The sequence below is a fragment of the Ammospiza nelsoni genome, chromosome 1 (genome assembly GCF_027579445.1).
Source record: "Ammospiza nelsoni isolate bAmmNel1 chromosome 1, bAmmNel1.pri, whole genome shotgun sequence".
Lineage (NCBI taxonomy): Eukaryota > Metazoa > Chordata > Aves > Passeriformes > Passerellidae > Ammospiza > Ammospiza nelsoni.
The window spans coordinates 8,063,733-8,088,216 of NC_080633.1; the positions used below are offsets into that span (position 1 = coordinate 8,063,733).

The window sequence follows — 24,484 nt, forward strand, 5'->3', positions numbered from 1 at the left end:
CAGAGAATGCAGTGATGGGTGATGGAACTTTTTTCTAGCATAAGTTCATGAATGAATGTGAAACTTTGTGAGTTTTTCAAAGATACTCCACAGGCAGAGCTGGGCACTGACCCAGGGTTTTTCAGGACACAATATTTACAGCAAAGCCTGATCTGAGCACATGGCATTGCTCTTCTGCTGCCCACCCTGCTGGGTGGGTTCTAAGCGCTCCTGCATCTCCTCTTGTAACCAGGGCAGGATAACAACAAGCTGGGACAGGAGTGGGCTCAGTTTCTGTCTCTTTGTGAGCTGATTTTTTATGTGTGCACACATGATGGGGATATTTCATATGTGCGGTTACATGAAATTTGAGAGGTATGTAAATGAGACATGCATTAATTATCTGTGACAAGAAAATGGCTCACTCTGGTTTGCTCTCTCACACTCTAGCTCACATTTGATATTTGTGTGATTTCCTAAAGGTTTTATGTTCAGGGTGAAAAGTCTACATTCCTGCACAGCTTTGTGTAACCTTGTTATGGAAGTTAGTGTCAAAATATCTCAATTTTCCTTCTTTGTGCTATTTTCTAAACTAAATGAAATCACAGTTTGGGTTTGTGGTTTTTTGTTTTTGTCTTTTTGGGTTTTTTTTTTGTTTGTTTGGTTTGGTTTTTTTGTGTGTGCAAGAATTCAGAGGCTCCCAGCTGTAGGCTACTTTGAAATGTTTGTGTCATTATTTCTATTTTTCTCTCTTCAGAATATGGTAAAATCAGAAGGTCAGAGATACCAAATCAAACAATAATGTAGAAAAACTGTGTTGGAGACAAGCTTACTAGTGAGTGTTATAGAAAGGACACAGCTCTTGTTATGGGTTGAGTGTGGGAAATTATGATAAAGTACATCAGAGTGTCATGGACATATTTTATGAAAAATCCTTTTGCTAGGATCTTTTCTCCTGAGAGGCCTCAAAAACAAAATATAAACAATGGTTATCTGCTGCTGTGGAATGCAACAGGTGCATCTTTTATTGGTCTCATGTGGTTGTTTTCAATTAATGGCCAATCACAGTCCAGTTGTCTCAGACTCTCTGGTCAGCCACAAGCCTTTGTGATCATTCCTTTTCTATTCTTAGCTAGCCTTCTGATGAAATCCTTTCTTCTATTTTTTTTATTATAGTTTTAATATATTATTTTCTTTGAATATAATATCTATCATAAAATAATAAATCAGCCTTCTGAAACATGGAGTCAAGATTCTCATCTCTTCCCATGTCAGGACTGCCTGCAAATTCAACATTTGGTGACCCCAGGTGAGGAACAATTCAACATCAGAGTACCTGTGCAATGTTTTGGGGAGGCTGTATAATATTTTATTCATATTCATAAGTAAATGTGATGTCCTAGCACCCTTCAGCAACACTCAGACATCCAGAGCCATTCCCTGTGCCTCAGCCTGGCTGTCAGACCCCAAAGGAACAAATCCCTCTGATGGGAAGGCACAGGGAGTAAGAGAGATACACTTTTGGCAAGAGACTTTCTTATGTTTCCTGTACATTTTGGACATCCCATCTCTGCTGCTGCTGCTCTTGTGCCTGACAGTCACAGCCTTTACAAGACTCACCCTGTTTCCAGTAGGGACAAGGCTGAGGCACCCTTTGTAAATTAAAGTGGCAATGTGAGGGTTTCACCCCTTCTGCCTGCAGGACATCAGGGGCTGTGAATCTGCCCCTGCTCCAGCCCCACCTGAGTGCCCAAGGTGGCATTGCTGAATACCTGCTGAGTCTGTAATTAATGAACATTATCAAGGCTAAATAATGGATATCTTTTCCCCTTTTAGAGGTCTTTTGCTGTGCCCAGAGCCCTGCTGTTCTACTCTAAGATGTACAGCATATATAGATGTTATGCCTCTCTTCTGCATTAATTTTCTTGTTCTACAGCTAGATCTAATAAATACATGAGAACAGGACTTCACCACCACACTACTTGAATTATTTATTCTATTTTGGTTTCTATTTGGGCAGTTACACACTGCATGTGTTTGTACATCATGCTGTAAGATTTCCACTTTCTTTACTGTGTCATCTGGCTACAAGTGAGCCGGGAATCTGGTTTGGTGCAGTGTCCTCAGAGCTGAAGAGTACCTCTCTGAGGCAGTTAAACCAGTGACACAGTACTAGCATGCTTGTGAAAATGAAAGCTCTTTAAGGTGGTAGAAATGGCACGTCAAAAATGATGGTCAGTTTTTTTAAAAATTGAAGCAAGGCATTGTTCTGGTTTCTGTTTGCTTCATCACAACAGAAGCAACTCTTGAGGTTACAGTAGTAACAAGCCAATTCTGTTCACCTCCTTTATCTATTTTAGTAAACACACACTTGTACCTCTGTGTTGGGGTTCTGAGTAGACCTTTCCAATTGGCCCATTTTCCATAAATTGCATCTCCCCAGAGGGCTTTCAATGTACCAGTAACAGTTTTGTGTGTCCTCTGGGATAAGTACATGTATTGTGCAAGACCTGCAGTCCAGAAAGGTGAATGCAGGGTGGGTACTGAGGCACACAGGGGGAAACTGAGAGAGGTGACATGAATCTGTGCATTACTTGTTTTATCTGCTCAGTGGAGTTTTGCCCAAGTGTTGTTTTCTGCCTCTTCCTTCCACTTTCAGACTTGAGAACAGAGATCTGAAAACATTGTGGGTTTGCCTTCTCCAAAAATAAAGACATGAAGCAGACAGGAAGGGCTTTGGGTCCCTTTGTGCCTCTTTCAGAGAAGACAAGTGTTGGCAGTGTTTTCATTGTTCAGACTCTTGAGGAGGTTATTTTAGGTTGGAGGAAAAGCTTATCTACCACAGAGCTAGCAGGAATGCAGCAACATATGCTCACCACAACAGATTTAATACCAAGAAGTCTAGAAACACTTGATAAAAACTACACCAGCTTACAAATCCTCACAGTCCCCACCAGAAACTGAGGGCAGTGGTCACCACAACCCATCCAGCTCCCATGAGGGACTGAACACCAGAGAAAACAGCAGGGCAGGTGGCAGAGGTGACATCTTTGCACCTCTTGGTGTTGTTTGGGAATGGTTGAGAGAAGTTGTGAGGCTAACATGGTGTTCAGTGGGTCACCACTCCTCAGGGCCCAGTGGTCACAGCCTCTGCTGCAGGTGATGGAAGCCCTGAGGAGATTCTCTCCAAATGGCCAAAGGTGGGCTCAGCCTGCCCAGCCTGCAGGATCCACATTTTTATGTTCAGAAACTGAGGTTGTTTGGTCTTTATGCCTCCATCACCTGTGAGACTTCAGAGATTGTCTTGGAACAACTTTCATGTATGAGACATCTTTAGGATGAATATGTGTTTTGCTCAGCCATTTAACAGTGTCATTATTTTGTGTGACAGTGTTCACAGGGGTCTGAGGATGAGGGAAGAGACCAGGATCTGACTCCATGTTTCAGAAGGCTGATTTATTATTTTATTATATATATTATATTAAAAATATACTAAAAGAATAGAAGACAGCATTTCATCAGAAGGCTAGCTAAGAATAGAAGAAGAAAAATGATAACAAAGGCTTGTGGCTCAGCGAGTCTGAACCAGCTGACTGTGATTGGCCATTAATTAGAAACAACCACATGAGACCAATCCCAGATGCACCTGTTGCATTCCACAGCAGCAGATAATCAATGTTTACATTTTGTTCCTGAGGCCTCCCAGCTTCTCAGGAGGAAAAATCCTAAGGAAAGGATTTTTCATAAAAGATCTCTGTGACAATTTTCCATAGCCTCACTATTAAAAGTGTGTGGTTCATGTTGTGAGTTCAAGTATTTTTTGATTTTTTTTTTTGTTAAAGCTGATATAAAAGTAAATGAAAAATAACAGCGATTGTGATGAAAAGTGTACTTCATAAAACAAATGCTTAAAAAGCCACTTACTCCAGCTGCAGCTTTTATGTACAAGGATCTCTCAGGCAATGTATGTGCTTACATAAGAAGTCTTTCACAACATTTACATTTAAACCAGTCATCATCTTATATGCAGATCATTTATTCATCCTATAAATCACTTTGGAGCTAAAAATGAAGATGAGGCTTCCTCTTTTCCAAGCAGTAGGCTGCTAAACAGCCTAATGTGTTTGCAGCTGTTGTGAACATGGGGATTCTCTACTTGATTCTCAGTGATTTGGGAGGTATTTTCTCATCCCTGGTGATGTCTTTTACATTTTCTCACCTGGATATTTCAGTTCCAAAATATGTGTTATGGGAGGGAAGGGAAGGGAAGGGAAGGGAAGGGAAGGGAAGGGAAGGGAAGGGAAGGGAAGGGAAGGGAAGGGAAGGGAAGGGAAGGGAAGGGAAGGGAAGGGAAGGGAAGGGAAGGGAAGGGAAGGGGGAAGGAAAAAGAGCTGAGAAATAAATTCTTCCATTCCTAAAACAACAATTAAAAAGAATGCATACTGAGTCAATAAGGAAGGAATTCAGACGCTACCTAGAAATAACCAGAAGCTATGGGGGGAAAATGTCAGTGAATATTGATCCCTAAGAGCACTGGGAGCAGGAACACTGAGCCAGACTGTGAGGAAGCAAACTTTGCAAAAGCAATTTGGAGACCATTCACAGCTGGCACTGAAGCTGGGGCCTCAGAAGTCTCTCTCACACGAATAAACAAGTGAGAAAGAGGCATCTGTTGCATTGCAGCTGCCAAGGTTACAGCAGCAGGAGCGGGCAGAGGGGCAGAGAAAAGCCAGCAGCAGGGTCTGCATTCCTTGCAGGGATAACAGAGTCAAACAATTGTGGCACTGCTCATCCCCTGCCTTTGAGACTGGGATGATGTATTAAAATATATACACCGACTCAAAAAATAACCCCACAGTGGATTCAAAGTAATGTTTTTGAACAGTAACTACTTCAATAGAAAAGTCTGACTGTCACACTTGATCTTTAGGGTAGGCAAACCAAAGTGGGTGCGGAATCCTGAAGTGAGAAGAGCACAAGCACCTGCCTGCTGTGTTCCCCAGAGACACACTCCAATCCAGGCAGGAAAGTGCTGTGCAAAACAGCTCTAGCTGTGCATGAAAGAGCAGACTTCTTCACAGCTTGCATGCCCTGTGTTGCCTTATTTGTTTACCGTGAACTGTGGGGTCCTGGAACTTGGAGCGGCAGCGGGAAATGGGAAGCAGCAGAATACAGTGCTTCAAATCAACCTATTATAATAATTTTAAACAACCTTCTTCTGCTCAAGATTAAAAAAATATTTTTAAAAAAGGCAACTTAGTGAGGCTTTGGTAATGGACAAATGGTAACAACAACACAGGACTTTTATGTAGACACACAAGTTGTTCTTGCAATTCCCATTGTCCCTGTGTCCCCTGCTGCCACACACCTGCTGTCTCAGATAGCAGGAGTTCTCATACTTGTGGGAACATTTTGAAGTGTATCCCCTGTAGGAACAGATATTCATGCAAATGACTAATTAATGGCATTGACTGAATAAACTGGATTTGATCTACTAAATGAAAATAGCACACCAGATTGCTTTCCTAATGATTTTGGTCATGCTTTCTTAATGGCTTTGGTCATGCGTAATGGAAATGTGATGTATTTTTAACTGTAACTATATTCATAATCTGTTACTGCCTCTAGTCCTTTCACAGAACCTCTGAAATCAGGAAAATGATCCATCTGAGTGGATCCCCAAGACAGAGAGGTCCTCAGTGGAGCTTCTGAAAGTTCCTCTGGACACAGAGACCCTCCCATGACTGACCCTTGGTAGAACCAACACGTTGGAGACAACCAGAGAGGGGCAACAGTAGCAGGGCTGATGCAAGATAAAGCTGATTAGTGCATCTCCTTAAAGGCCAAAGATTTTCTTTTCTTTTATAATCAAATTAGTTTTGGGATGTCCATTGACAAACAGAGAAATCTTGCCAAAGCTAGGGATTAACTTGGAACAAGACTTAAAGTGGTTTTTTGGTCTTCTAATAGGAACTATTGTGACAAGCAGTGCTGGGGATGGTGTGTAGGCAATAGAGATGCTCTGCAGCCTTTGTAGGAGTAGGGCTGATGTCAGCTGATCTCCCACTAAGTGTTTCCAATTCTAAATTCCAACTGGGGACGTTGCTGTGCAATAATGTGATATTAGTGTTGTCACATTCTTGGAGAGGGGCAGGGCACAAACTGTGCTTTCTGAACAAAACAAAATTAAATTCTCCCTCTCCGAGGCTCATTCAGATGAGCACAGAACAGAAATCTCCAGAATGAACAGCCAGCATGTCTGCCTGCTTCTGAAGCATCTAAAGCACAAACTCCTGCAAAAAGAGCTTCTAACCATGCAGCCCTCATGGGTTCAAAGCTTTCTGTTCTTTGGCATCTTCTGTATGAGGAGCCCTTGACCTCCAGAGGGATCTGCAGAGGAGGCACAGCACCCTGTCACTCACTGCATCTGAGCCATGCAGCTACAGAAGGAGAGGGGCTGTGCCATTGCTTTGTGTGTGGATGAGATGTTGGCACTGGGACTGAGGAATGGTAGCTGGTCAGCATCATACCCTGGAACATCTTGGGACTATGGACATCTTTATTTTTATGGACCCTTTCCTCTTGTTCCTCTTGGAATTTCTCTATGAAATTGGAATGGTGGTGGAATAGGGCACCAAAGGTATTTTATCAGTCAAAGGTATTTTTATCAGTATTTTTATCAGTGGAGATTTACCTTTTCTGGAGTATGCTGCTGGGCTTAGAAGAGCATTGTTCAGGCCGTGTGTCCCCACCCTGCTGCCTCCACACCTTGGACAGCAGCACCAACACACACTGAGCACTGCTCCCCTTCCATCCTGTGGGCCAGTATTGTTCCACCTGCATCCTGTGGGCCAGTATTGACCAACCTTTCCATGACTGAATGCTAAAATCCATGGCTGCAACATTTTTAAAGGTTTATCTCACCTTTCTCATAGTGGATGCCTGTGCTGGCAAAGTCTCTCTTCCTGAGTTGTCTTTAAAACATCTGCTACCTATAAAACTGTCCTAAAAACCTGTAGCCCTTACACCTTTTCCTTTGAGTGGAAACATACCTCTGAGTGGATTATTCTCTTGCCATGTGCTTTCCTGGGCATTGTGTCCTTCCTGAACCCAGAGCAAATCAGCCAAACCAGTGGGAGCTCTCAGCAAGTATGAGGCCCAGAGGGGCTGGTTGTACAAAACAACATGGAGTGATGTGTTCTGCTGGAGGCAGCACATTACTGCACCCCAAATATTAATGGTACTAATGGCTTAAAACCCCCCAAAATTTCAGATATGTAACTCTCCATGGGACCTGGTCATTATCTGGAGAAAGGGGTACATTAACAGACTGATCAAATGTATGGTTAATCAAGTAGAATTAATTTCTACCCACTTTGCCCACTGGCTTCAACTTCCTTGCTGTGGTAATAAAAGGGAAATAAATAACCCAGTGTGGTACAGCTAAAGCCCCAGGTTTCAATGGAGCAGAAGGGTTCTGCATCCAATAAATGTACCTGCTGCTGCTGCTTATCACTGCTCTAGTCTGTGCTCCCTGGAACAGATGTGTGCAGCTGCAGGGCTCACTGTGAGCTCAGGCTGCTGGTGGCTCTGGCCTCTGTAACTCACAGGGAGCAGGAATGCTCTGCACTGACTCCTGAGAGCCCATTGCTGCTTCCCATAAAGGAGCTGCTCTGTATCCAGACACCTCTGCTGCCAGGGAAGGGCAGAATCAAGGATGGCCTTGCACCCTCATCTGCTAAAAAATGTTTGGCAGCAGTAACAAACTGCTCCTTTTGCTATCACGTGTTGCTGTAATGCTTCATCACAAAGAAAGGTTGTGTGCTTTAGCTCCTAGGAGTTCACAAGTCTTTGTGGTGATGACTCTTTGTGGTGGTGACAGTTTGAGCTTTTGTTCCACCTTATCCTCCAGAGCCACTGGAACATTAATTCCTCTTTGCAGTGCTCAAGGTTTTCAACAATCTTTGAGCAGGAAGAAGCTTTGTGGTGACTTTGTGAACTCCAAGGAGAATTTTAAGAATGATCCCAGGACACAATCTTGTTCCTACCAGTCTCAGGAGAGTGAAGCACTTTTCTTCTAACAGAAAATGCTCCAGGACATGTGTGACTAATTTGTTACAAGGTAATTAAAAATTATCTGTATTACTGCAGTGCTGCATGATTTTGTTGAAGCAAGCACTCTGGGTGAAGATGAGTGGAGAAGCTGGAACAGCTCCTTTCACCTGTTGCTGGTTCCTCTCCTGATGGGAGGGAGTTGGCTCTGTCCTGCTGTCAAGCCTGGGGATGGCATTCATGTGATTGTAGCTGGCATTTTGAGCATGCATCTTGGTTAATGGGGAGAGCTGTCTGTGCTCAGAGTGGGCTCCTGAGCTGTCCCAGTGGTGGCACAGTGCAGACCACATGGATTGATGGAGGATGCTCATGGCAGAGATGCAGTTTGTGCGGGCAGGGAGTGAGTCTGGAGACTGACACCTTCCCATGGCATGGACAAGGAGTGGCTAAAAACATGTTTCGGGTGTGGGTAGTACAGGTTGGACAGCCTGTTGTACATTTGACCCTGGCAGGGAGGAACAACCTGCTCCCTGTGTCCTTGTGATCAGCTGGGATGCTGTGGGGAGGGATGGATGGGAAGGTTGCACTCCCAGGGTCCTTGTCTGCCAGTGCCTCCTGCCATGCCCCTAATGTGGCTGTTTGGGACCCATCCTTCTGCCTGCTGCCTTTGGCAGGGGCAGATTCTTGTCCTTTGATAGGGCTGTGCTAATCCTTCATCAGTGATGACTCAGCCAAGCAATGGCATTGGTACCCTAACACTGCCCAGAGGTCAGGAGGGACAGCCTCACCCTGCTGCTGTGTGAGGAGACCATTCTCTGCCTGTGACTAATAATCACTTCTGGATGGCAGTGGCCACTGCTGCTCCTCCAGTGTCTCCCCAGGAGGTGTTTGGCAAGCTCAGAACCCCTTTGATGGAGGCAGGAGGGTGATAGAGAGCTTGAGGATGTCACTGCCACATCCTCAGGCAGTGAGCAGCTGGTGGCCATCTGATGGATGGGACAGCCTGCCCTGGTCGGGGGTGACAAGGGAGATCAAGGATTTCAGAAACACTGGGGTGGCTGTGCCAGAACAGCAGCCTCCTAATGCACCCCTGTAATGAGGCTCAGCCACATGCATTTGCATTGCTAACTGCTGGACTAATTAGCACAATTAACTTCTTCTGTGTCCAACAACAAGCTTAGTGGGAAAAAAATCTACATTGTGAGGGACAGTGGCTATTTCCAGAACAACAGTTAAAACTGTGTCTTAAGTTGTTAACTGTGAAAGAATTGAATCTGCAGGGGGAGGGCATGCAGTGCAATTAAGTTTAGGGATTGCCAGTGTAGGGGGGTCAGGGACACAGTGAATGGCCCATGTTTTAAAAAGGGATCTGTTTTGTAGAAATTTCCAGCATGAACAGTGGAGGAGTAAAATAAAACAACCAACTAAATAACAAAAATCCCACAACCAAAAAGAAACCCCAAAACCAACACACCAATTCCAAATACAGTTTTGTTTCATTTGAATTCCTCTCGGAAAGAAAAATAGCAGAAGTGTGGAGTAAAGCAAGCCTTCATTACCACTCACAACAGGTAGAAAAGTACACCAAGCCAATTGGAAAATTCAAACTGATCCACTTATATAAAACCTTGAAAACAATTTTGTTCCGATGGCTGGGGAAAAATGTTTGAACAACAACCTCACAGTAAACATTTAGGAAATACTGTGACTTAAACTATGGGGACTGAAGGGATGGAATTGCAATGTAAGCTAGAACTGTGTCAGAGTATAATTCAGCAAGAAATCAACACAGGCTGTTAGATTTGAATGCAAATTATTGTTTCTTTTTAGAGAGGTGCTATTCACTTATTTTTTAAATGAGCTGTTGCCTGAGTTGTGGCACCTGGGAAAAGGCAAGGTTGTCCAGTTTACTACCAGCACAATTTTGTGTTGCAGATCTTTTATGCCATGGTTCCTATGAACTCTTGTGGATGTAATGGTGACAATGCAGAAACAGTTAGGGAGTCTTGAGTGGTGCCTTGTAGAGATCTAGGGAAACTTGGCCTGGTGTTGGTCTATTCCTGAACCAAAGATCAAAATTATCCCAGGTGTAAGGAGACATTGACTGCAGTGGTGTTGGTGAATGTGACCTTGTGTAACAAATCCGTGCTGTAGAATTGGGTATCAAACAAGGCATAATCACTTCCCTGTCAGATAAACACTGTGATGTTCCCTTTCCTTAGCAGGCTCAGCCGAGATCCCAGCACCACGTGAGTGAGAGAACATTTATCTTTACACAGCACTACAACAGCCCTGAGCTCAGCTCTGGGCTCCATCCCGGCTGTGCTGGGTAGGAGGTGAAGATGGGAGAGGCAGTAAAAGTGACATTTTCGTGTCACCAGGTGTTGGGGTGAGTGAGGGCTCCATCAGTCCCGAGCAAACACCGAACTGTGCTCCTCTGAGTTTTGTCCACCCATACCAGGGCTCCTTCCCGGAGCGTGGCCCTGGCTCTGTGCCCCATGCTCGGCACATCCCGTGTCACCCCGTGCTGGCAGCCAGGTGGGCGAGCGGGCTCGGGAGCCCCCTTTGCCAGCTCCGATGCGCCGGAGCGATCTCTGCCATGGCAGAGAGGCTGCAGGGAGCGAGCTGCAGCAGGGAACGCGTGCCCGTGTGTCACCCTGCAACGTGACCTACATGGCAGCCGCCACAGCACGGTGGCCCCCGGCACATCGGGGACATGGAGGGGGCTGGGGGAGGCTGGGGGCCACCTTTCACCCTTCGGCAGTGTAGGGGCTCACTGGAGCTCACTGAGGACGCTCCCCGGAGCGTCGGTCCCATCGCTGGGTACCCTGGCAGCGCGCTGCATCCTCGGGAGCCGCGCTGGCAGCTGGGCAGAGGTTGCCCTTGGCACGGCTCCGCTGGGCAGCAGTGCCCTGGGCACGGCTCTGCTGGGCAAGGGCTGCTCTGGGAACGGCTCTGCTGGGCAGCTCTGCCCTGGGCACGGCTCTGCTGGGCAGAGGTTGCCCTGGGCACGGCTCTGCTGGGCAGCAGTGCCCTGGGCACGGCTCTGCTGGGCAAGGGCTGCCCTTGGCGCGGCTCTGCTGGGCAGCTCTGCCCTGGGCACGGCTCTGCTGAGCAGGGGCTGCCCTTGGCGCGGCTCTGCTGGGCAGCTCTGCCCTTGGCACCGCTCTGCTTGGCACGGCTCTGCTTCAGAGCCGGGCACTGACGGAGCCTCTGTAAGTTGCGAGAAGACGGGAGCGCGCCTGCCAGAAACTCCGCGGGTGCGCGGCCCCGAGGGGATGCGGGACGGGGGATGCGGGATGGGGGATGCGGGACGCGGGACGGGGCAGCGGCCCCCGGGGGATACAGGATGGGGCAGCGGCTCCGCAGGGATGCAGGATTGGGCAGCCGCCCCCGGGGGATGAAGGACGGGGGATGCAGGACGGGCCAGCGGCTCCGCAGGGATGCAGGCAGGGACAGCGGCCCCCGGGGGATGCAGGACGGGGGATGCAGGACGGGCCAGCGGCTCCGCAGGGATGCAGGATTGGGCAGCCGCCCCCGGGGGATGAAGGACGGGGGATGCAGGCAGGGGCAGCGGCCCCCGGGGGATGCAGGACGGGGGATGCAGGCAGGGGCAGCGGCCCCCGGGGGATGCAGGACGGGGGATGCAGGACGGGCCAGCGGCCCCGCTGTCGGCGCTCCGGGAGGGGGATGGAGCAGGGCCGGCCGTGCACAGCCCGGCGATGGCACCGCCAGCCCCGGTGCATGCGCAAGGCGCGGGCGGCCGCCGTGGAGGTGGGGAGGGAGCGAGGACCACATCGCTGCCTCCGGCTCCGAGCTGCCAGTTGCTGGTTGCCAAGCAGTTATCATTGTTTCTGTGACGATTGCAGAGGCTGTTGCTAATTGAAGAAGCCCCCACAGCATCCTTCTCTCTGCTCCTGCTTCTTCTTTTATTTTAGAGGCTCAAGGGGGAAGACAGCCAGACTAGTGCTTTTTTACATTGCATTTTTATTTATTTCTTTTTGTGGGGGTGGGAAATTTCTCAGCTGGTGATTAAGTGATGGACTAGTTACTCATCCGTATCCCTTTAGTCTTTGTGTGTGTGTGTGTGTGCGTGTATGTGTGAACACACAGACAAGCTTACACACACACACACACACAGAGTAAAATCCTGTTTGCCACTGCAGTGGGCACAAATAGGTAAGCATGACTACAGCCAAGGAGCAAAATGCATCAGGGAAACAAGCCCAACAGCAAGACCAGGTAAATGTTTATTTTCCTCAATTTCAAACAGATACAGATTTGCAATGTGTAGCTTTGTGTTTCTCGTGTGATTGCTATGATTTTTAAAAATAATCTTTTTGGTGTGTGTTCTTAAAATTGTCAACTGAGTCACCAGGCAGTGGCAGGAGGGAAGTGCTGTGTAGCTGGGTTCAAGGTCTGCTTTCTCGGTGTGTGTGGAGACTTGGGGGGAAAGCTGAAATTGTGATAATTTTAACAGCCTGCACCTCTTGCTGAAGGGAACAGAGGTTTGTTCTGTAACTTGTTCCTTAAATGTGTGCTGGGAGGGGGAGTATGTTGGGATGAAGGCCCTTTCTCACTGGAAGAAGGGGGCAAGGGTATTTAAAAGCCCTTCTGCAGATGGATATAAAATTGTAGAAGTCGTGTGCAGCTTCTGACTTTGTCGTGCACTTTCAGTGAATTTTTCTTGCCTGGCATTGTCTTGGAGGGGCACTTCAGGGTACAGCGTGTGCCCAGGCTGTGCACAAGCAAGCAGGGATGGCAGGGGGGGCAAAAAGCAGCTGCAAGTAGGCAAAACTCATACTGGCTTTGGGGCAAATTGCTGTGCTCACAGCATCTCTGAACTCGGGTAATCTATTTCTCTTGGTAGGTGCTTTATGTGTTTCTGGAGAGGTAGAAAGTTAAAGATTTCATTTTCTCTGTCAAGGCTGTATTTTGGAGGATATTCCTCTCTGCCTGCACTTACCAGCATGGAATGAAGTCAAAACTTTCCCTGTCTAAAAAGCAGCGGGTGGCAGAAAAAAAAAAAGGAATTTATCCTCAGCTGTAAAGGATGGGCAGAGTTACAAAGTCGTGGCATAAGGGAAAGTCTGGCTGCGATCTCGGAGCTCCAGCTGAGGCTGGTGGAGGTTCCTGGGCTCTGGGGGCACTTGGCACATCAACATCTCCCTTCTCCTCATCCCCACCTTCCCCTCCCCGTGCTGGGGCTCCGCGGTGGAGCCCAGACCCTCCAGTCCTGCAATTGTTCCTCATCTCCTTGAGACACTGGAAGTTCTCCACTTTAATCTTTGGTTAGGACAGCACAGGAGGATAATTTAAACAGATCTCTCAGGGCACAAATTAATTCTTAAAATAGTTCTTCCTGGAGTGATAGGCTGAGAGCCTCACGTACTGTTTTTCTTTTTTTTTTTTTTCTTTTTGGTACAGTATTTTAGGGAAGGAGAGAGAATGGGAAGACACTAAGCACCACAAATAGCATCATATAATCTGCATTTTCAGGGTGACATTATACCAATGACCAAAACAGGCAGGCTCAATGGTTCAGAGGAAACAAGAAGAAAACAACTTTGATATTTGAGGTTAAGAAACTATACCTTCATCTAACCCTGCAGGTGTTGGACTTTCCTTCTCTTTTCAATACTTTTGGAATATATATTTTTGTCACTGTTTGCTGCAGGTTAAAATGAGTCTACCTGTGTTTCTGGGAGGCAGGGGTTTATAAGTGCCTTTTCTGAACAAAGAGGGCTATGGAGCTGTCCCTTCCTCCTTCTTAAAGCTGTGTAAAAGTGTTGAGTTTTGTAAGTCAAGAAGTATGTGCTGCATTTTTATAAAGCAGGGGTGGTTTTGTTTCAAGCAGTGTTACCTGCCTAATGCCATTTTGCTGTGGGCATGTCATGTCTTTGCTGCTTTGCTCTTCCTACATGAAGTACAAAATGCTCAGAATAGGTCTGTAGTATATGCAGAATCTTGATTGAGTATATTCCATAACTGGCTGAATTGCAATTATACCCATATGGTACACTTAAATATTCTGGGAGTACGTGCTCTCTCAGCTCAGCCCTAGTGTGAGCATGAAATAGAAATATCAAGAATATATAAATATCAATCATATTGATGAATATTAATGTCTGAGTCTGTGAGCAACTTTGCTCACTGCCATCATTTCTTTTATTGTTTTCACAATACATTATTAGTAAAATGGCTTGACAGCGGGGGGCTGAATCCAATCTCTGTCTATTGATTTGAGTGCACTTTTATCTTCCAACACCAAAAGCAGATCTAAACCCTTATTTTATCTAAAACTGTTCATAACTGAAAAAAGGCTCTATTCAAATTCTATTTCTAGCTGCAATTCTATTTCCAGGCTTATGCATATCAAGAATTACTGAGCCTTTTTTCCTTGCTTAAAAGTGATCAAGAAACTGAAAAATGTAGCTTGGAGAAAAATTGAAGGCAAAGTGCTGGTCTGGCTGCAGAGGACTGAGTCTCTTTCAGTAGCAGCTGCTGCTGTCGTAAGAGATTCTGTCCATCCCTTTTCTGTGTTCCTTGCTGTGACATTCCCTGGATCCAGAGGCAAGCAAGTGTCACAGTTGGCTTAAATCTGTGCTGTGTCCTACCATACTAACCCAAACAGGAGCTGGCCATGAAAAGACACTGCAGGAACAGGGTGGGGAAAGTTTGAAAATGTCTGCAGGAGCTTTTTAGGCATGAATTTAAAAATCTACTTTAGACTCGTGTGTCTATATGCAAATAAAGTCGTGTTCTGTCTTGAGATTTACAGAAATGATAATAATTAGAAAATGATTGGGACGTGGAGATAAGCAAAGCACTGCTATAGCTGCTGAAGGCAGGCAATCCCTTTCTTCCTCAGGTAATTAAAAAAATGTTTCTATACAATTCCTTTCTGATAAGCAGTGCTGCTCACCTCCATGCCAGTCAAACTGCTCAGAATTCCAGTCATTTATCTCCTTGCTTATCTGTCTCGTGGGTCTGAACTCTTAAGTCTTTTGGACATCACGTACAGAGAACATTCTGTAAGTGATAAGTAATGCTGTCTGTTACTGTCAGGCTGTGATTGCTTGATCAAGATGAGGGCTGGACGTGGTTGTCCCTGTGCTCCTGGCTGCTCCTGGTGCAGCTGTGGTTTCTTGTTCAGAGGGTTGGAGTTGGGCACAGTGCAGTGCACCAGCAGCACAGCTGCTTCCTGCCCAACCCGGAGCTCAGGAGTGCGTGGCAAAGACACTGATAGACTCAGGATGCGACTCAAGAGGACTTGAGAATCTTGTTCTCCCCCTCGGGGTTGGTTAGCTGGATGTGTGGATATGCCATTAAAGCACTTTTCCATTAAAAAAGGGGAAGAAAATAGCAACAGCAGGTCAAGTACTCTGACAACGCTTTAGCTATTTATACAGGCTGGAGATCTCTGTGTTTTAACATAAGCCTGTAAATTTGTTATCTTAGTTTAGCCCAATTCTTGCTACTTTTAATGGCCTTTGGGAATGCAAATAGCTCTGCAGTCATATATAAAGATAAGGAGGCTGATTTTTTAATGAAAATGTGGTAACAGGAGTAATGCTAAAATGAGCCTTTTAAATATTTTAAAAAGTGAGTCAGCATATCATGTATAACAGGATCACAGATTCTCAAAGAACAATTTTTATAAAACATATTTAAAGGGTTGATTGGTTAATTGGGTATTTGAACACTCAGGATAAGGATTGTTCTCATTTCTTTTGCTGTGTAGAAAAGAACTGTCAAGGGCTTATGGGGAGCAAGATCCTGTTCTGAAATGTGCTCATGTCCTAGGCAAGGTTGTTAATGACTGCATGGAATCCATGTAAAAGACCAAAAAATAAGTGAGGAGACAAAATAGCTTGAGGGCTGCCTTATTGAAGTGGGCTCCATGGAGGAGTGGAATCAGATCAATAGAACAGTTCTGCCTATTAGCTGTCATTAAGGTAATCAATTCTGAATTTTACAGAACAGCTGGAATTCCAAATCAGAGGTGTGGTGTCTTCAAGTGGAAAGAGAACACATTTTACTTGGAAAACCTAGGCCAGACTCAGGAATAAAATGATGGAAAGATTAATATTTCATGCTGCTAATGTTCCCCTGCCACTCTACTTCACAGAAATAGCCTGTAGTATCTTGAAGAGTGAATACCATTGGAGTATCTAATATACTATGCTGAAATGTGCCTCTACTTGTGTAACTTTATCCAAATAAGAAGCTAAGTGTGCACTTCAGCTGCATTATGCAGACAGTCCCCCTCTGTTGTTTTAATTCAGGTAATTCTGGGACTCCTGTACCAGGAGATGCCAATCCCTGTGTGCCCTGCTGTCTTCCTGCAAGGTGGTAAATGTTCTCTGTCATTGTGAGCTGAGTCCCGCGCTGTTAATTCACTCCCAGAGTAGATTAAACTAAAAAATATGGGTGTGCTCACATTGGGAAGTGGTGTGTACCCACCCTGTGAGAGTGAAAGAGATGATACTGAGTTCTCAAACACATAATTTTGATTGCGGGATTATTTCAAACAAATTCCAGGCTGGTGTGCATGTTCTTTAGTAGCTGTTCAGCATCTTCTCTCTAAACATCATCTGAAATGAAGCCAGTTTCTGTACTCTGAGTCTACTATAAAATGTGAGTGAGAGCATGGTAGCTGTGTACAACTGAGAGATTCGGTCAGCAGTGCAGTTCTGAAAGGAACAGAAGGACTAAAATTCAAACAAATGTAACTTCATGTGAGTTACATACCTGTATCCAAAGATATTCTTATACATATAAACATATATTTTTTCCTCTGAGGTGTGACTTAAAATCATTCCAGATCTTCTCTGCTCACTTGGCTGCTGTCCAGAAAATCACTGCCCCTGGGTACCAAATGTCTTGGTTGGTTCTACATGCTTTGCATGAAAGAATGCAACAATCCTGATTCTCTGTGACAGCAAAGCCTCCCTGCAGCACATGAGCAATACAAATTATGTCCAAAGAGTGCAAGATCCCTTCACATTGTAAACAGGCAGTGCTGTACAGCGGTGAATTATAAGTTGTGAATTTTATCTTTTTGAAGCAGGGGAGGGACTTTGCCCTTTTATTTTTCAATGTATTTCTGTTGTATGCTAGATCACAAAGAGCCACTGCTGAACCCTCTCTCTTTTCTAGCAAGGTTTGAAGTTCCACATTTTAACTGAATGTTTGTAAGCAGATTGAGCTGTGAATTCACAAGAAAGCTCTGATTCACAGAGCCATTATCTGGCACAGTCAGATTCCCCAGAATCCATGCAGAGGAATGGAGCAGCACCATGGAATAGCTCTGAGGTGCCCAGATCCAGCGCTGGGCTGAAAGGAGCCTGGCCTGGAGCTGTTGAGCAGGTGGGAGGGAGTCTCCTGGGAGATGAGCTAATTTAGTGTGTTATCTCAGTGACTTGTGACAGCAGAGCTCCTGCATTCCTGGCTGGAGCTGAGAACTGTCACATCCCAAAGGTGAGGCCCTGCTTGTGAGGATCCCTCATTCTCCTTGCAATATTCTGGCTCAGGTTGTTACAGCTGTGCAGAAATCAGGGGCAATGCCCACTCTGGGGAGGTGTCTGCCAAAGAGAAGGGAAAAAGGAGAAAGCTCTGATTTACATAGAAAATATAAGTTTCTTTCGTTTTAATGGAACTATTTAGTATTTTATGTCTGAGGACATAATTAAAAATTATTAATATAGAATACTTTTTATTATTAATATTTTATTATTATTTATTATTAAAAATATTCTTTTATTCTTGATAACAACTCTTTAAATTACATGTCTTATTATAGACCCAACACAGGCTTTCTCCAGGAAGCATAGAGGATATTTTACCATTCTCTTAATGGTATCTGATCTATTCCTCAAGAGATTAAATTTCTGTAATAGCACTCCCTAAGACACTGTATTCACTGGATGGAATTGCATAAAACTGGCAGTCTTTTCTAGCTATTAGCTTGCCACAAGGAATGCAGTCAGCTAAGCCATGTAGAGGAGGAGACAGAGGTGGAAAGGAACATGTTTAGTGCAAAACTGGTATCTCAAAAAGAGACTGCAGAGAAGTCTTTTCATTATCCAGTGCTGAAGTGGAAATGCTTCTGGAAGGCCTCTGGAAGTCCACAGCCTCTAAAGTTCATACTTTTCTATAAGATGCTTCTTAAGACTGTGTGTTTTACATGCTCTTTATACCTTGACCAAGTGGGATGTGCTGTGCCACTGTCCTTGGTACAGCTGCTCCCTCCATTCCTGGCAGAGGTGACTCGTGTTGCATTCTTTCCCATTAAATATTTTCTTTTTTTTTTGTTTTTTTTTTTTTTTGGGGGGGGGGTGTTTTGTTTTTGTTTTTCTGCTGTTGGATAAGGGCAGAATAATGTATCTCTGAAGTTCACTGTTTATCTGGGGTCATGGGGCTGTGTTTGAATGCCACAAGGCTCTCACAGAATTTGATGTGTCATTGCAGCTGTGGTCCATTAGCAGTGCTGTGCATTGCTACAGGCATTTCATGAACAGTGGTTGTACCTGCTTCCAGTTCTTCAATGCTGCTTCACTGTGATCTTTATCAGGCATTAAATTGTGGTGAATTATGGTCACTTTGGGTGATGTGAGAGAAGGCAGCACTTTTAAAATTATGTAGAGTACAGTAATGTCTATTTTTTAACACAGTATATTCTCTATGTTTTACGTTCACATTTTTGGATCTTTTGTCCATTTTTTTTTCATCTTCTCTTTCACATTTCTGTTCTGCCCACTCTGATTCTTAAGTGGGATTTCAGTAAATGAAAAAAAATCAGAGAAAGGAGAGTGCCAGCAGCAATGGACCAGGAAAGCTGTGTACACTCCTGCAAAGTGCAGATGTGAAGATGTTAAGAACTAACTGTGAGAGGGGTGCATTCAGCAAGTTTGAAACCTTTGTTAAAAATAAATTTTGAAGGGACCTGTATTTGAAATCAATGAAGGGGGTCAAGAATGGAAAGACAAATTAATATGAATTTCTGATTTAATGACAAATTTTGAGTGGGCTTATTGGTTGGCTTTGAATGACAATTCAGTGATGGATTATGGAATAACCCACACTGCTTCCTGTGTTCAGACATCCACTGAGGCTTTGAGCAAGAGTGTTGAGTCCTTAGTGGCAGTCAGCAGTTTCTCTTCTGCTCAGACAGTCCATGTTGCCTAAAATGGGGGGCGAAATAAAATATCTGGGAGTCTCCTGAGGACAGCTATGTGAAATATGGAGTTCTGAGATACAACAGTAACTCAGGCTGCGCAAGTACCTGAGATATCAGAGAGATGCACTTCTTGATGTTTGGAGAATGTAGGGAAAGGGTAACAGGAGAAAACCCGAAAGTCAAAACTCATTCTGAAGGTTTAGATATGAATAAGAATTTCAGCAGAAAAATATCAAGATAAAGGTAAATGCTGTCAGGACTTGAGACAGTTATGAAAAAACTTGCAAATGAGAGAGAGATAATGCACAGAATTGCATGACTGTAAGATTTTGGGAACTTAAAGCAATTTTATACTTTAAGTTAAGATGGAGATGCATCTTTCAGCTCTCCATTGCATCATACAGAGACCTTTTCCGAGAAAGAGTAATTAATATCTTTTTCAGAAGAAGTATTGCAGTATAATTGGGAGCCAGGGAGGTTAAATGGAAATGCAAATGGGGGGATGGTGAGCCAAGGATATGTGTGGTCATAGGTTAAACCAAAACCTTTCAGAAATGGAAGCCAGAAAGCTGAAGTTTGGTGCTGGGCAGGCTGATGGATGGAGAGCACCTTCCTGAAAGTCAGGATGAGGGGATGAGCCAAGGCTGGAGCCCAGGGTCTGGTGGGTGTAGAGAGAAAGCCCTGAAAAAAGCTGTGGAAGTTGCTGGAAGCTTTTCAGTGTGATGGCAGTGGAGACAACATAGCTACTTCCCACCTCCATTAGTGAAAGTCCTTCACTATATAAAATCCTTTCTATATAAAATTTAGGAAACTGCTGATATTCAGAGGTCCCTTCCAACCCTAACTTTTCTGTGATCCATGAGAGAGGAGATGGTGAGTGGGCTAGAGAGTAACAACTCTCTGGACTAGTTATGGGAATTACAGAAGCAAAAGTAGGATTGGATTTTGTGAAAAATGCATATTTTATGATTGGCTTTTTGCAAATATTAAAATGAATATTATATGTGTTGTGTTAGAAAGTAATGCTGTATTAATTCTCTTAAGTAGTTTGTTAAATATAATTTTGGGTTCTAAAGAATGTTAAAATAGAAACTATGCTATGTAGGATACTTTTTTAAAAGAAAGGGCTTGCAGTGAGATAGCAGCCACAGGACACCTGAATCTTTCAGAGAAAGAGAATTTATTGCCTTCTTATCAGAAGAAAGGAACTTCTTCCTGCCTCAAAGGTGCTGTCAGGATTCAGAGGAAGAAGTTGACACTGACCAGACAGAATCCTGTGTTTGAGTGGAATTTATGCATAATGTATAAGATATATGAATATGCAAAAGGCTGTTGTTTTTAAGGGTTAATCCTCTGTTAATGTGGGTCCTTTTTCGGGCTCATGCTGCCCAGAAAAAGGGACCCAGGTGTCCGTAACTCTTTGTTTCTATTGTCTCATATTGTCCTAATTCAAATTGTCCAAATTATTATTACTCTAATTGTATTACTATTTTTATATCCATTTTACTACTATTAAACTTTTAATAATTTAAAAACAAGTGATTGGCGTTTTTCACAGATTTGGTGGCGAAAGATGCTTGTGGAGGAAGTGGCTTCAGGCCCCCGTTCACCTGCCTGCCTTGAGCAAAGGAGCAAAGAGGGGTTATTTTGGGCAGCTCTCAGATACCCTGAGAGAAACACCCTGCCTTCAAAACTAGTACTTAAATAACACAGTAACCAGAGATATGGCCTGCTTTTCTGTATGAGGGGTATGGTGGGGGAAAGGCAGAAGCTGTCTTTGTCAGCTGGCAAAAAGATTCCCAAAGCAACAAAAGGGAGAAAATTACCAAGATCATCCCCATTTCGGGCAGGGAAGGGGCTCTGCTTCTCTCATTTTCCCTTGTACTCCCCATCCCTGAGTGCCCTGCTTGCCTCTGCCCTTACTGCTGCTGGACTGAAGCTTTTTGTTGAGAGACAACCGTGTGCAAGAAATGTAGGGCTATTACTATTATGAGATACAATTTTGTGAAGGAAATTGCAGGTGAAAAGTGCAGATAGGCCATAATTTCTCAGAGAGGGTTTTGCCCTAGACTGCTAAACAACATCTGCTCACAGAGGCATAACAGAGGCTCTGCTTTGGGATCTTGTCTTGTCAAATGGCTCTGCAGTGCCAGCACCTGGGAATGTGCCTCTGGGCTAATGGCATTGGCAGGAGAGGCTGGTGAAAGGATGCGACAAACTCCTTGCTCTGCTGGTGAGGGAGGAGCAGTTCCCTGTCTCAAACAACCACCTTAAAAAGCTGAAAATGGATAATCATGGGTGTCGCAGACATCTTTTATGAAAGTCGTTTCCTTAGGATTTTTTCCTCCTGAGAAGCTGGGAGGCCTCAGGAACAAAATGTAAACAATTATTATCTGCTGCTGTGGAATGCAACAGGTGGATCTGTGATTGGTCTCATATGGTTGTTTCTGATTAATGGCCAATCACAGTCAGCTGGCTCAGCTCTCTGTCCGAACCACAAACCTTTGTTATTCATTCTTTTCTATTCTTAGCTTAGCTAGCCTTCTGATGGAACCTTTTCTTCCATTCTTTTAGTATAGTTTTAATGTAATATATATCATAAAATAATAAATCAAGCCTTCTGAAATATGGAGTCAAATCCTCATCTCTTCCCTCATCCAAAAACCCCTGTGAACACTGTCACACGTGGGCAGAGGATGGACCAGTTTTGTTAGAGTTGGTGAGTGCTGGCATGAAGAAGCCGTGGTGGGATCCTGGAGAGTCACAAGGGAGCAGGAGCATCCAAACATCATCTCTGCTGCTCCCTCAAGCTTGGTGTGTCCCTTTCAGTCCCTTCATGCCTTTGGTGGGCAGCCGCCACCCACCCCAGAGGGCCAAAGCCTTGTGCCCTCATTGCACCTCCATCAATACACAAGTCTAAGCTGAGCTGGGAGCCAAGCTCTGAACGTGTCTCATGGTGAAGGAGGGTGAGAGACAATGAAGGAAACACTTTTGAAGAGTTAAACTGAGCTTGCAAGTTAAAAGATGTAGGGGGATACAGTATGGAAAATTGAAAGTGGCATAGAATGTAATCTTACCCCCTAAAGAGTTGCAGCTGAATCAATTACTAAAGATTAGGAGCAGGCCTGATGCTAACAGGCCACACCTGTAGCCAATAAGAAGAGTGTTATAAAAGAGTGGATTGGTGGGAGCTGGAGTCAGTTGGCTGCTGTGAGGATAAGGAAGAGTCAGTGCCTAGAGGAGCTGCCTACAAGAAACATCAAGGAGGTCCAGCAATATGGAACCCTTGCAATGTAGTGACAATAGGGTTCTTGCACTACAATGACAACAAAAAGAATGTGCAAAGAGCCATTAGAAAGGGGAAGAGGATGAGTTTGAATGAAACACCAAAACCAAGCAAATCTGGAGGCTGAATTGTTGCCTTTTTTTTTTTAACCTTTCCACTTAACATTGTTTTTCAGTCTGAAAGCAAATGGCTGTTCCTTTTATTGTTTATGACATCATAAGACATATAAAATAAAAGTAAATTTTACATAAAGTTTCACAATGCTTTGGCTAAAGTAGTTTCTATTGCTGCTTAACTGCTGCTGAGCTCAAAATTGGAGAGATAATAAGGCTTCATCTGCAGCAATTAGTCTGCAGTTTTTGACTGCATTACCTTCAGTTATGTCTGTGGCCAAATAGTTACATGCAGATATTTAAGACTTAGTTGTAGTAAGATATTGTCAAAAGTGAAATCACAACTTAAACTTTAATTTATTGTTAATTTAGACTGTCAGGGATACTGTAATAAACATGTAATAGCATATTATGTGGAATGCATTTTGGGTCATTAATTTAACTTAATTACACACTGTGACCAACCTCTCAACTCTTTTTGTGTTAGGTTTAAAGAGGTCTGATACTTAATCTTAATGTGGTTGTTGGAATTAACACTTTGATTTTTCTGTTTTCATGGCCAGGAGCAAACAGATTATTTTCAAATGCACTTGCAGCATTTTGTGCCAACTGACAGAAAGAAACTCAAGGATGGACAGGAAAAGCATATTGCGACTTAGCCCATGTTAAATGAGAGAGAGGAGGCATGTGATGATACATGGAAAATCAGATTATATTCCTTGAAGGATGTAGTAAGGAAAAACTTCATGGTTGTTATTACTCTGAGATATGGTGGTGTTAGAGAAAGAACAGCAATTGCTCAAGGTGGGGAAGCATCATGAAACTTCTTTTTTTATTACCTAAATTTGAGATTCTGCAGATGGCATTGCAGTGAGTGTGATAAGCACTGACTAGTCCTCAAAGCAGGAAATTTGTTTTTAAACTTTGCTTCTTCATAAGAATCCCTGGCACATTCACAGTTTAGTTGAAGCTAATACACTAACAATCTTCCTTTTTCTAATTTTTATGTCCCAATATCTGTGATTTAAAAGTTAATTTACAAACATTGCTGAGAATGTTGATACATTGACTCTAACAAGAATTTGAGATTAATCTTTGTAAGTTTAATCATTGGAGGGTGCAGTTGCATTTAATTGACTTATTTTCCATGGTGTTTTCCTTGTAAGGTACAACACATGGTTTTACATGAGTTATATTGGTGGTTGACTTTGCCATTGCAAGTCCTGGTATAATTGGAAGTTTTATTCCAACAAGCTAAACAAGCCAGATAAACAGCAGTTGTAAAAATATGCGAAAGAAAAATCCAAGGAGAAATTGATTGAAGCAGCCCTGGAAAGTACTCAGCACAAAGTTTGTGCATTAGGGAGATTATATTGATTGGGAAGTTGCTTTGACTTTGGTTGCTGAGGGCTGTTCAGTGCCTGCTTGTCCAAATCAGGATCTCTTGGCAGGACCGGCTCAACTCCTCTGCTTTAGAAATGTTTCCTTCCCACCTCTGAGAGTGATAATAAGTAAATAGATCATGTCTTCTTTTGGTTTTGTGCCTTATTTACAAACTGGGCTTTCCCAAGCCCCTCTGAGAGACTCCAAGAGTGAGTTGTTGTGTATGAGGCATCTTTCCCTCAAATGAGTTAAGGAATTCAGTGTTGATACTGGGCTGTAGGATGACAGAGCATCCATGTGTAAAACAGAACTATAAGAAATTTTGGTAAGTGTGTTTATCTGAAATTTGAGATGTTTTGCATGAGTGTCTACACTGAGAATAAATCTGCTGACTTCATCAAGCCATGAGCTGGTCTCTATACTATGTTTTAATATCTCAAAAAGTCTTAGGAAGAAAATTGAGGCTTTTTAAGTGAAAAAGCAACAAAC

General features: G+C 44.0%; 1 protein-coding gene across 4 annotated transcripts in view; it reads left to right on the forward strand.

Annotated features, from left to right (window-relative positions):
• DPP6 (dipeptidyl peptidase like 6) overlaps positions 1 to 24,484 on the forward strand; it is a 510,686-nt gene that overhangs the window by 234,977 nt on the left and 251,225 nt on the right. Inside the window, exon 1 of one of the 4 annotated variants that reach the window (XM_059469766.1) lies at positions 12,013 to 12,273. The exons of the other annotated variants lie outside the window; for them this stretch is intronic. Within the exon in view, the coding sequence (XP_059325749.1) occupies positions 12,217 to 12,273 (57 nt within the window). The 5' untranslated portion in view covers positions 12,013 to 12,216. Of the gene's footprint in view, positions 1 to 12,012; positions 12,274 to 24,484 lie in introns of those variants that run through there. 4 annotated transcript variants of the gene reach the window in all.